At 39.7% G+C, this 13,305-nt stretch overlaps 1 protein-coding gene across 2 annotated transcripts; it reads right to left on the reverse strand.

Annotated features, from left to right (window-relative positions):
• Positions 1-389: 389 nt before the first annotated feature.
• Positions 390-11,979, reverse strand: tcea2 (transcription elongation factor A (SII), 2). 2 transcript variants are annotated; one of them, XR_008356133.1, is made up of 11 exons: positions 11,753-11,979; positions 10,807-10,869; positions 6,652-6,757; positions 6,321-6,411; positions 5,774-5,928; positions 4,418-4,474; positions 4,072-4,226; positions 3,735-3,881; positions 1,983-2,054; positions 1,614-1,674; positions 390-421 (listed from the first exon to the last, which is right to left on the reverse strand). XR_008356133.1 is itself a non-coding variant. In XM_053483292.1 (10 exons), the coding sequence occupies exons 1-10, from the start codon at positions 11,819-11,821 to the stop codon at positions 1,666-1,668; spliced, it is 924 nt and encodes a 307-aa protein (XP_053339267.1). In that variant the 5' UTR covers positions 11,822-11,978; the 3' UTR covers positions 961-1,665. The 2 variants fall into 2 exon arrangements, 1 of the variants encoding a protein (XP_053339267.1); XM_053483292.1 differs by lacking the exon at positions 390-421 and having other exon boundaries at positions 961-1,674; positions 11,753-11,978.
• Positions 11,980-13,305: the final 1,326 nt, after the last annotated feature.

The following is a 13,305-nucleotide window of genomic DNA, read 5'->3' on the forward strand; positions in this document are numbered from 1 at the left end:
GGTTGAGGTAATTAAGTAATTTTATTAGACTGGTATGAATTACCACTGGGACAATGCCAGTTCCTGCATGTTGCTTCTTGAGAAAACTCATCCGTCCATGAAGATTAACACGAGGTGAGAAATGTGTGCTTTACAGTATGTGACTGCTCCAGCCACTAGGACAAGGATAAGGCTGGGTCAGATCTACACCCCGTTTTTTGGTACAACTAGCGTGAATCAAATAAAAAAAATGTGGTGCATCATACGGTTTAAATTAGGTGTGGATTTTATATCTAATGACGTTAAAAGCTAAACACAGAATCAACCTTTTTTTTCATTTGTTTTATTGGAATAGTTCTAAATATATATATTTTATTAAATCTGAAATTATGGAATAAATGCAACATGGACCAGACGTTCATCTTGAATGTGTGCATGAACTCTGGAAAAGGAAAACAAAACCTAAATTTAGTGTGTTAATGTCTTAGATGGAAAGTTTCTGGCTATTCTGGGAAATCATTGACGGCTAATGTCCTTTTTTGAGTTTATTTAATTTGCTGTGTGTGAACTTTAGTGCGCATGCATTGAGGACCCTCATCAGTTACACTACAAAAGTGATGATCAGCAACTTGGGGACATGACCTACTGTACTCACTACCCTCTAGTGGCAACACTGAAAAAACAAGGACAAACCCCTACTTGATTTGTAAAGGCACCACTTTCTGTACTGGACATTTAACTGCATTTCAATCCAAGTTTGTTTGGAGTATGTTTAAAGCAGCTTGGGAGAAACCTGAATGCATGTCCTGTATGTACGGCACCATTTGCTTACTGGACTCTGTTAGTTATGTCAGGTTCATCGAGTTCTTGCCTGCTTACTGAAGTCTGTAATATGTTAATGGTTAAATTGCTTAGCTATTATTCAATTCCGTACAAACACCTGATACTCATGCACAACTAATCCCACAAAATCTCTGCACATGTTTTTCCAAATTTATTAAGACCAACTGGTCTACAAGTTTATCATACATGTCAAATATCAATCAGATCCACTTTTCACACATTATTCAGCTGCAAAAGAAAACAAAAAGTTCCACTTTATCTGGAAGGTCTCCTATAGATGATCTACAGACTAATCAGTTATTTCTCCAGGTGACCAAATGCACTTCAAGCTACTGTATACTTGGAACTTTTTATTCATTTATTCAATGATCACTGGAAATTCAAGAAGCATCTACAAACGACTATCCAAATAAAGTGTAAAATAATGTTACTGAATGCATAATCCGTGTATGCATATCTACAACACACTTTCACAAATCTTACTGATGTGCAAAAGAATTTGTACAAATCTTTAAGCATGACAATCTTAGCATTGAAAGCAGAGAGTGTGTCATCGGGGGGGGCAAAAAGCAGTATCAAATGAGCTAATGCTGACTTACAAAGTCCAATTAACTCAAGTGCTTAAAGGTAATGAACATACTCCCAGTACAAAAGATGCTATAAAATAAAAATTTACATCAAATGCTTTTTTTTTTTTGCATATACAGCAATATGCATACAGAATATATTACAAAGCTATGAAATGAGTATAAAAATGACATTTCTTTTGAAAAAAAAGTAACAAAATGTACCTTATAACAATGTTAATCTGTCACTTGATTACATGAAGAATCCTGACGCTTCTTAACAAAACTAAATTGAGAAAAAGAACAGAGAGCAGAGTTATTCATATATGACTCTTCTATTTAGATCTCTAACCAAATATCCATTTATGTCTCTATTAACCAATTTATAACACTATAAAGTGTATAATATAAACTTTTTAACTGGAAGAATGCTTACAGTAGGTTTAATTACACTGAGCAAACAGTGCCTCCATGTGGCCTTATCAAAAATGATTATACACATTTTATTCTTATGATTTTTTAAAAATATATAAAATCCAAATATTTTAATTGCAGTGCATATGTCTTATCTTGTGTGTTCAGACTTTCTCTTACCTTCCACCGATTGCCACATTGGTTGCACATTACAAATGTGGTCATGGGTTCATCTGCACTGCGAGTCTGAACCTGTGTAAAGAGAGAATGTGTGTTGACAAAGAAGTGCTCAGTCCCATTGGTCCCACTAAGCTTGTGCACGGATGTACACGCAGGAACACACTGCTCCATTAGTGTCAGGGATCTCTCTGCCATCACTGCCTCAAGAGACTGGGGGCTTGTGCAGGCCTGCCCAGGGCAGAGTGTGTGAGTGTGTGTGTGTGTGTACGTTCGTGTCGATGTGTGTAGTTCTCAAACAATATACTGGGTAGTTTTAGGCAGGCGTGGCAAACTATGCTGACAGCACTGCATATTGACAAGTGTTTGTTTAAAGTTAAGTAAATTGGCTTTTTACAACGAGCAACCTTAGAAACAGGACAGTTTTGTGACTTTGTGTTCTTCTGTAACGACTCGGTGCAATAAAAGCTGGCACGCTACATAATTACGTCACGCTTTATAACTGATCGAAAAATGGCAAAAAGGTAAAAAATACAAGCATCATGTCATGTAATTATTGCATCCTACATTATATAACAGTTAAAATTTAGGCTGTGATAAAACAGCAAGGTCAAATCTCATCGAATTTCTATACTGAGGACACATGATAGTTTTGTTTGATCATATACAGTAGATAATGACAGGTACTGTGCATAAGTGAGAACAGTGGAACAAAGATTTCTGTATGTTAAAAACAAATTTATAATATTTTTCCATTTAGAGTATAAGCTTCCATTTAAAATTAGATTTCACAGGCGGTAAGTTTCTCACCTGCCATACTTAAGGCCCAGGCTCTACTCCAACTAGTGTTCAATTCGTCAGTGAAAATTAAAAATAATTTGACGACCTTTTCCCCCCCCAAGACCAAGACGAGATGATGGCGAGACGTCAATGAGCAGCGACAGCCGACTGACGAAATCAGCATGCGATATTGTTGACGAAAAAAGACGAGACTAAAACTTAGTTCATTGACTAAAACTAGACATAAATACGTAAGAATTCCTCCGACTAAAACGCCCAGACACTTAGTTGAATAAAATTTGACTGACAAAAATAGGATAAGATTGACTAAATATGATAAAAACTAACAGGGACATAGACTAAGACTAAGATTTAAAATAGCTGACAAAATTACCACTGATTCCAACCCTGCGTCCAAAAACCCAACGGGATATAACGGGATGGTTGCATCAGAAAGGGCAGCCGGTGTAAAACCTGGTTGCCAAGTTGTGTGTGGATCGGATGGTCCACTGTGGCGACCCCCTTCATGGGAGCAGCCGAAATACTAACACATGTAATAGTTACTTTCCTTTTATTTACACTGTCAAAGTTTGTGGACACCTGACGGTCACACCCGTATATGGTTCTTCCCCAAACCGTGCCACAAAGTCGTCTAGAATGTTCTTGTACGCTGCTAGTTTAACATTTGCCTTCACGAACCCAAGAGACTCGAACATGTTCCAGCATGACAGTTCTACAAGGTGCACAAAGCCCGGTGCCTGGAGGCATGTTTACACAGAGGGGAGGTGTGGAACAACTCAAATGTCCTGCACGGAGACCGTGATGACTGATACGTCCCTAACACAACACCATCGCCCAAACTCATTAATGCGTTTGTGGCTGGAAGGTGCAAATCTCCACAACCTCAGTATACTCCAAAATCAATTGGAAAGCCTTCTTAGAAGTGTGAAGCCTGTTAGAGGCGTGGCTCTTTACCTGCGTGTAGGTGCAGCTCTTGCTCTTGCACTTTCCACAGACAAACATATCAGTCTCAGTGCCTCCTACTTTAGAGAGCTGGTGCTCCCGGATAGACTCTTTAGTTAGTGCCTTCCTTATCTCTTTCAGCTCAGCACTTGCCATTTCCTGCGAAAAAACACAAACATTTTTCGGGAAAGAAACTGCAGGATTTATTTATTATTATTATTTTTTATTATTATAATTTTTTTTTTTTTTTTACACGGACACATCCTTGTACAATAAGTTCAAGCACGGGTAAGAATATGCTTTTAAGACTGGGTTGTGATGGGTCATACAGTTGTAGACTAAAGTGCACCTCTGCAGTCATGCTGGCGATGCGTTCACAGCTGATGTTTCCACACAGTACGTTGCGCCGCAGGTCTGGGTTCTTCTGGTCTTTCAGGTTGGAGATGCGGCTCCTCAACCGAGACTTATACTTCACGTCGGTAGATTTGAACTCTTTGTAGATGCGTAAAAGTCAGTTAAGAAAGCCCGGAGAGTATGAGACGTTAACCTATGAATGGATAGAGCCGTTTCTTATCTTTAAAGCATTATTCCAAAGCTCAAGGAATCCTACAGCCTCAAGCAATTCTACCCACTTCAGCTTAGCGCCGAGAAACAAAACAGATCCAACAATAGGCTTTTAAAAAACAGAAGGATATAATCTTCGATCTCTGCTGCCAAAGCTTCACAGTCTGCTCCAATTGTTTTGTAGTCATCTGTGAAAAGAGCAAAAAAGGCTGTTTTTATACTTGGTTCCTTCACTAAAGAAAAAAAAATGAACCAAGTGTGATAAGGCAGGGTTAGATCAAATAGAAATAAGATCAGGCAAACTTGGAACCCTCGGAAAGTGAGACTTCCTCATTAGGAGGTCTTAGGGGGTTTTCACATTAGGGACCTGGGACGGTTTCTGAGAACACTTAACTGCAAAGTCTGGTGCATTTTGGTCATGGAGATTCATGCCCGGGTCCGATTGAAGTGGTTGTCTCGGTACTCAGAAACAGATCGAATCAGATATGAAAGACAATCGTACCTGTGCGTAGAAGATTAGATGCGATCAGCCATTGCCTATAAAGTATCCAGGAGCTCGCTGTTGACTTTTTTTCCTTATCATTAGGCATAGCACAAAAGTTAAGCTCCTTGTTCTCTTCTTCTCGTGTTTGATTGACAGCTCACAAACCAAGTAGGTGCATACCGTCCCCTGTTGTATTGGAGAGTGTAAATTCGCAAGTGTACTCTAAACGTTTCAATTTAATTCATTTGTCCGTTAACATGGTCTCTCTAACCTGTACTTGGGTATCATGGACATTTAAGTGTGCTCCTAGCGAACTTGATGGTATTTGCGCTAATAAGTAGGCCCACACTAGACTGAGGTACGTGTTAAGCCACAACATGTGTTAGCAAATTTTGTTTGCTGAACTACAATCATTGTGAAACTGATCATTTGCATCTTGGCTTAGTTTTACACTACAGAAGAACTTTCACTGGAAATGGGGGGTGAAGAGTTATATCTAAAACCGCTATGGAAAAATAAAACCATGACCATGAGTATGCAGGTGCACATCAAAAATGTTTTTTGTCTGCACCCGAGTGTGATTCCTGTGTATTCTGCACCAAAGAGGAAACCACAATAGGATTTGATTTGAGTGGGCTGCATACTGTACATGAAGACACCCAAAGACAAGAGGAAATAGACAAGGTTAGAGGTACTCCATGTCCAGGATAAAAAAAATAAAGAAAAATTCCTCCTCTAGGTGTGAAAGCATTGATTTAATGAAATATTTTTCTATTTAAAAATAAAGTGAAATGGTAGTTACATACACTGATCAGGCAATAAATTATGACCTGCCTGATATTGAGTATTGCTGATCGGTGCATGTGTGCATTTACTTACAATTTTTATGGCTGATTAATGTACATACATAAACAATTTCCCTCTGGGATTAATAAAGTTCTCTGAATTTGAATACACACATGCATAATTACTGACTGTGTGGTACAGTGGTCATTTGCCTTACCGTCTGTCTGCAGCGCCGACACGAGCAGCTCTCTGCATTTATTGCGTACACTGTCAGTGGTAACTGGGGGAGGGGGAAATGAGGTCATCTTAGGGGTCGTAGGGGTCGTGGGGGTCGTAGGGGTGCTGGGAGCTTTTGACGTCTCAGTTTTTTTACTAAAAAAAAAAACAATCAAAGCAAAAAAAAAAAAACTCATTTACACATAGGAAAATATGGCATCCTACTGTACAGCCAGATGAACTAAAGTATCTGTATGAATAAAAAATTACACAAATGATTTAAATTTTCCACTCAAACTATGCAAAAGAAGAAAAACAAAACAAAGCGGTATCGCTATTATTTTGACTATCCATATCGGCCCTGAATGTCGCAAATGGTGCATCCCGACTAAGAATGTAAAGCTTGTAGTAGATACATACATAATGGTCCAAGGTCTATTTATAAGTGTTTTTGTATAAGATTTCTTACACATTACAGAATGTGGCTTGAGGTCAGGGGTGTTGCAGTCAGCACATAGTTTTTATTAACAACACACACAAATACACACCTGAAGTCACTGGATCCAGCACTGTCTTTCGATGACGACTGAAGGGGGGGTAGCCCCTTTTTCTTCTCCTCTGACTTGCCTTCAGAACCATCTATGAAGGTAGAAGGAGTTAGAAGTTAATTTATGTACTTTTCACATTACTATCTAGACTACGCTCATAATCAGAAATTATCTTCTCAGAAAGCAGGCAATAGCACCTGTCATTTTAAACACTGTACAAAAAAATAAAATAAAAAATACAGCAACCTTAAGCAAAATGTCCATGGCTGATAACAGGAACATGATTTAATAACAAACATAAGGGGGGGAAAAAAGAATAAAATAACTGTACCAAGCAGCTTCTTCCAGGTCTTGATGAGAGACTTGGCTAGAGTTTGTACCTCCTCGTCTGAACTCTGCTTTCTAACAGCATTCACAGACATCCCAATCCGTGTGGACTGAACACATTGTGTAACATACAGAGTTAGAAAGTCAAACATTTGGTCCTCAAGAAAAAAAAAATGCCAAAAAGTGTTTTGTTTATTAAACTGAAATGAAACTGTACTGGCACTGGTAAGGACAGGTAAACAAGATAAGGATACAATTATTTTGTAAAAAGCCTGTGGTTAATAATGTCTAATTTCTCACAGAAAGTGAAAATAATCTAAATCAAAATTTTAAATAAAGTACATTTATTCAAAGTTAAAGACATAAAATAAAAATATTAATACACACACACACAAATCCCCGACTTACGAACAAACTGTATTCTGGGAGAACATTCATAAGTTCGATTTGTTCGTAAGTCTGACAAAGTGAGTCTTGTACACTTTTGACACAAATATACAAGGTAAAGCATTATATTTAAAAAAAGAAAAAATAAATAAATAAAAGTTTGCTGTTTTGGTTCCGCATTATTCTCCCAGGAGACTGCGCCTCCAAATCGCAAGGGGAATCCTGGTGACGCAGCAGGGACACCATTGTGTCCCTGTCTATATAGGACTTTGAACACTGTTACCTTGAAGATTCTCCAAAATTAAGATTATTCAGCAACGGGACAGCTTTAAATGACAGGTATTTTCTAGCATTGTGCTCTGGGACTGATTGATTGAAGCGGGTAGGGCCGACTTATTTCTCCCGCACACCCACATACAATATACCGGATTTTGGACATTTAAAACATTCACTTGCACACTAAAGATATTGTACATTATCGTAAATATTGGTATCTGGTGCACTGCACTGTCTATTTTTTGGGTCACTCACTACACTGTAGTAAAGTACAGTTATTCAAGCTGTTCAACCAACCTCATTTTCAAGTTGGATCAAAAACAGGTAACCAAGTGGTTCGGACTGGGTATCAAAGGGATCCTCATAAATTGAAAATGGCTTTTTGTTTTATTTTCCATTGCACTCATGAGACCAGGGCAGATGTCTTCATACAAGCTTCGTGGAGGTGTGTGCCAAATTAAGGGCGACACGGCTGCTAATCCTAAATGTTATGAAAACCATTAATCAGATTCCTTAAAAAAGTAATAGCTTCCATAAGGATGCCCCTACTAATAGATCTTGTGGAATAGCACTAGGGGTGCCCTACATTGGTAAAAATTTAAATCATGATTATTTCGGTCACTATTGAAATCATGATTATTAAAAACAATTATTTTGTTTATTTTTTACCCAAACAGCTAACATGTCATGGTAAAGGTGCGCTGTGGTATCCAGCACCAAGACATTACCGTAGCAGCAGATACTTGAAGTATCGAGTAATTGCACAGCCCTAAACAGCCATCCCCATTACTAACAGTGTGGCACTGTTAAATTTCCCAATTCTTGCGGAAAAAAAAAAGAGGAATGAAACAAAAAATTTCTCCATAACACTAAAACCGACACACTCATGACAATTCATAAATAAAACATCAGAAGTATTTAGCTATTTCTATCCATATAGTCCACTTAAAGGTGCTTGTTCAGTCCCTTGTACTGCACTATTGTAACTCGCTACTGCACATCTTCAGCTGCATGACTTTCACTGCTTACAACCTTCGCATGCCCTTCCACACACCTCCATTGCCATGTGACCTTCACTGGCTTTCTACAGCTGCCTGAGTCATATGACAAACACTGCTGCTTTTCTTACAAAGTCAAAAATGTTAACACCCGCATAACTTAATGCACTTATCTATTTCTCGGGGGATATAAGAAAGATGTGCATCAAGGCTCTTCTCTGTTCTGGAAGATTTCCCATGTCCAAAACCTTGTCAAATAAAAACTAAAGACATATAAGCGGATGAGTCAAAAACTATTTGCACTCTGGTCAAATAAAACTTTTGTTAGCTGCACTGTCTTATCAGTGCTTTCCGTTCAGGGCTACTTCAGGCTACCCAAGTCACTGTTGTGCAGGTGTGAACATGTTACATCAGTTCATTTGTAAGTGCTGTGCAAGCAAAAATAGACGCTCCACTTGTGGAGGAACAAACAAACATTTGGATATCTGAAAGAATGAATTGAGTCAATATTGTAAGGAAGTTGAAAGTTACTTAAAGCGCATCATTACTGGTGAAGAGACACTGATCCATCACTACGAGCATGGGAGTAAACGGGAGAGTATGAAATGAACATCCTCAATCTCCGACCAAGAAAAAAGTTAAAGTCAGCCATCAGATGGAAAATTGATGCTTACAGTTTTCTGGGACTCAAGGGCCAGTATTGGAACCATTGTTGAACCTGTTTCCTGATAATCAACATTGTTCATTACAGTAAGGTGCTTTTTATTGAAATGCTGAAGCCTAAAGGTTCTGATAAAATGCAGAAGACTGCTATCTAAGGGTGTTGTGATCTTGCATGACAATACTCATCCATATACAGTGTTTACATTCTGAACATCTATGTTATGAGATGTTGTAACATAGATGTAAGCATCCTCCATCTCTATAGTCCTGATCTTGCTCCATTGAACTTTAACCTGTTTGGTCCCCTAAAAGCAGCTTAGCCCAAAACATTCTTAATAAAGGAATATAAATTATGGATACCTTTTAATGCCTTAAAACCTGGCAGTACCATTTGCTATTGATGATCTGGCTACTGAGGATGAATTCCCCATGCACAAGGCAGCGAATGATAAACATGCACTTAGTCGAGCTGCAGACCTGCCACGCCTTTTTCGGTTGTGGAAAAGATGGGCTCTTCCACTGTGAAAACTGTTGATTTGTATTAGGGTCTTACCCATACGCCCAAGTTCCATCACCGCTAACGTTCCTCGACATGAAGAATGGGTCATCCACAGCACGCTGACGAAGTTCTCAGCAGACTTCAACGCAATGTTCCGTCTGCTCCTGGGTCAGCAGCCTGGGGATGAACTTGGCAGCAACACGGCACATGTTCCAATCACACGTGAGGATTGTCTGGACTGTTTAGTAGGACACACCGACAATGGCAATGGCAATGTGGATAAAACGACAGTTGTGGATTGTTATCCGACGATCATCAGGCACAAGTTGCCAGATGACTTACATTTTGAGGGGTTGAGCTCGTTGAAATTCTTCCAGATCTTTCATCATCTTCCAGCGTTGTTCTTCCGCACTTGAAACACGCTTGCTACTCACAACACCTCAAATGACTGGTTGCAGCAACGCCATAAACTCGCTGAATCATGTTAAATGTCTCTGTGGCAGATTTGCCCTTAATTTCACGCCACTCTTTGTCCTAACATGCTGTTTATGATAAACCACATGGTGGGAATAGCACCAGTTACACAGCGTCTGATGTACACAAGGCGATGTCTCTTGGCACATTTACTTATGAAAGTCGGTGCTTCTTGTGACAGTGCGTGCAGCTTTCTGCTGCCATCTGTTGGCATGTTTCAAACAAAACTAGTCCTGAAATTTTTTGATACTACCTCGTATTTGTCTTTTTAAGGTCTTTAAGATACAATTCTAAGGCCAGTGTGCGAATAAGTTTTCGCATGTCTTGGGACTGTGGGAGGCAACAAGCATGGGGAGAACCTGCAAACTCCATGTACACAGACCACAAGACGTGAATTGAACCGGAACCTGGAAGTCCAAGGCGACACTGAGCTACTTTGCCGCCTATGCCACATGCAATAAATAGAAACATAAATGTTATCTGACCACAACTTTCAACTTTTGAACACAAACATTTTTTTGGAGCAGAATAGACACTGGCCACAAAAATCAGTCATTACAAGTTATTCAAGAGTACTGCGCGACACACTTAGCGCTGAGGAAACGAGGCACTCGCGCCTGGTTGCTAACAGGCTGTGGCCAATTGACTAAAAGCTCTTCCTGTAAAAGTAAGAGTCTTGAATTTATTTTTTAGATTTTTTTGAGGAAACGTACTAAACACCAGCGAAGTTCTGGTTTGTGAGACTTGAAAAGAGGAAATGGTGCACACATGGCCTCTTTAAGTTTTGAATCTTCCCTGTTGTGGAGAATTTCTACATTAATAAAAAGAATTGATCAAAATAAATCAACGCTGACTGGGTTACCTGCAGGGTCTCTAGTGACATCTTCATGTTCTTCAGTTCTCTTAAAAGGTCCATAGCGCCATCCTAAGGTTAAAAGACAAAATGAGAAATGGAGATTTTTTTATTTTTCTTTAAAAACATTTGAAATTCGGGATGGGTTTCTCAAACAACAGATTTTTTTTAAACTTCCAGTAACACAGCAAGTTTATTATTATTATTATTATTAGTAGTAGTAGTAGTAGTAGTAAACACATATGAAGTAAGCACTGCAAAAGTAGTGGATTGATGTTTAATCCAAATCAGGGAACATAGAGTTTGGCCTGTTTGGAGTGTAATGGTGAATAGAGAATAGACCGTTTTGCTTTAGGAGCAGCGATGCGCAGGACGAAAATTGGAGAAGAACCAGTTGCCAGCTCATCAGCTCCACTGAAACAACACAAGACTAATGTGATTGTATAGGAGCTAACAGTCTAGGCCCAACAGTCGTCCTAATGAAACACTGACAAGGTTTTGCTTTTTCCCCCAACATGCTGACGAATGGATATGTAACTCCTTCACGGATTTTCGGCTTGAAACTCTGCACAGCTCACATCATTCCAATAAAAACACGCCGACATGCCAATGAGTAGCCTGGACTTTAATGAAGCAATGGCGGCTTATTCGGAGGCATCTGGTCCACTCCAGCTCTAACTGAGAGCCACAATGTTGCAGTGAAGCAGCCAGGCAAAGCTAAAGCGGGTCCGGGAAGCGCGGGGGAGAGAAGTTACCGCCTTCATGAAGACGGACATGGAGAACTGGCAGTGCCGTTCACAACGGTGCTCACACACACACACACACAGAGATTTGTTTTCTTTCCAGAAATGTCCTCCATAACTGTAAGTGCAGCTGACCTGAACGCTACCTGCTTCCTGATGCTGCAAAAAATCCGGCGGTTCGCAGGCACACACACACACACACACACACTTACCGTGTTGTTTTTGTGCACCATTTTGTCCAGCTTTTTGGCGATGCGCTCGACTTCTTGATCTTTCGCCATGTTTAAAATAACCCGTTTTGTTCGTTAAGGTCGCGCCTCCATTTATACGGGGAAGAACGCGGGGCTGTTATTTCTCTTCACGCTCTCCTGATACCCAAATGAATGGAAACCGCTGCCTTTTTCGCAGCTCTCTTTTTCGTGGACTGAGGCATTGTGGGACTTGCAGTTCCATTTTTTGCCGCCCCATAAAATCACCACAGCGTGATACTCGATTAAAATGTCTTAACAGAGATCCATGAATGAATGGATTGTAGGCCTTACCACCCCCCTCCCTTAACAGCTCTTTACTGTAGGATGCCTGGCGTTGATGTCCAGGTGGTTTCTCCTGCCTTAATCTTCTATAATGGTTATCCTGTGTGCAGGGGATATCCCAGGAGACTTAGGGCACAAGGTGTGGTACACCCTGGATGAGGTGCCAATTAATTGCAGAGCACACACGCAGACACTCACACACTACAGGCAATTCACACCAATCAGGCTAATCTGCATGTCTTTAGACTGTGGGAGGAAACCAGAGTACCCAGAGGAAACCTGCACACAGGCACGAGGCAGGACTCGAACCCTGATCCTAAAGGTACAAGGCACGTTTTAAATGAAACAATAATAAAAATATATTTTACCAGACTTACTTTCTCATTAATTTATTTATTTTCACAGTGAAATAATTAGTTTAAATCGAATAAAAACTAGATTTCTGTTTTTATTGACTATGCATGTTTAAGATGAAAGCCTTTTTTGCATTAATAAATGTGTATTTAATAAATGGCAATACAAACAAACAAAAAAAAAAAATCAGCAGTCACCAGAATGTGACATCACCCCTTTTCAAATGATGGGTAAGATGAGTTTTCTACTAAATTTAAAGTACAAATTAAGTAATATTAATCCAGGCGGCATGGTGGCAGTGTTGCCTTGCACGTCCAGGGTCTGGGTTCGATTCCAGCCTCGGGTCTGTTTGTGTGCGTTTGGAGTTTGCATATTCTTCCCCCTTGCTTGGTGGGTTTTCTCTGGTTTCCTCCCACAGACCAAATGCAAATTAGGCAAATCGCCATTCAAAAATTGCCTGTAGTGTGTGAATGAGTATGAAAGTGTGTGTGCCCTGCAAAGGATTGGCACCCTGTCCGGGATGTGCCGCGCCTCCAGGCCCCCCGCGACGCTGTACACAGGATAAAGCGGTAAAGCACACAATGAACTCATACCATTTTCAGTATAAAACCCAATGAAAATATACCTACTGTATAATCAATAGTTCATAAAGCTGTTCTGTAACATCCTAGAAATGACCATGTAAACTTTCCTGAATGCCAGCCATCTAAAAATAGAGGTTCCCTCTAGTTATTGGCATAATACACTATAATACATTATATTAAAAAAAATTGGACACCTGCCCAAGCACATCCTCATGTTCAGTATAGTTTTTCATTATAAATTTACTTCCATATTTGTTGCTGCTTCCACTTTTCTAGGATGACTTTCCAATAGAT

The sequence above is a fragment of the Clarias gariepinus genome, chromosome 22, assembly GCF_024256425.1.
Source record: "Clarias gariepinus isolate MV-2021 ecotype Netherlands chromosome 22, CGAR_prim_01v2, whole genome shotgun sequence".
In the NCBI taxonomy this organism is placed as follows: Eukaryota; Metazoa; Chordata; class Actinopteri; order Siluriformes; family Clariidae; genus Clarias; species Clarias gariepinus.

Bases quoted from the DNA above. Each gene is read 5' to 3' on its own strand.
- tcea2 (XM_053483292.1), bottom strand. From the start codon at position 11,821: ATGGCGAAAGATCAAGAAGTCGAGCGCATCGCCAAAAAGCTGGACAAA. The intron at 4,227-4,417 runs ATATCCTTCTGT...ACTGACTTTTAC, and splicing joins GGCAGCAGAGATCGAAGATT to GCATCTACAAAGAGTTCAAA. The intron at 2,055-3,734 runs GTAAAGAGCCAC...CTCTTTACACAG, and splicing joins AGAGCTGCACCTACACGCAG to GTTCAGACTCGCAGTGCAGA.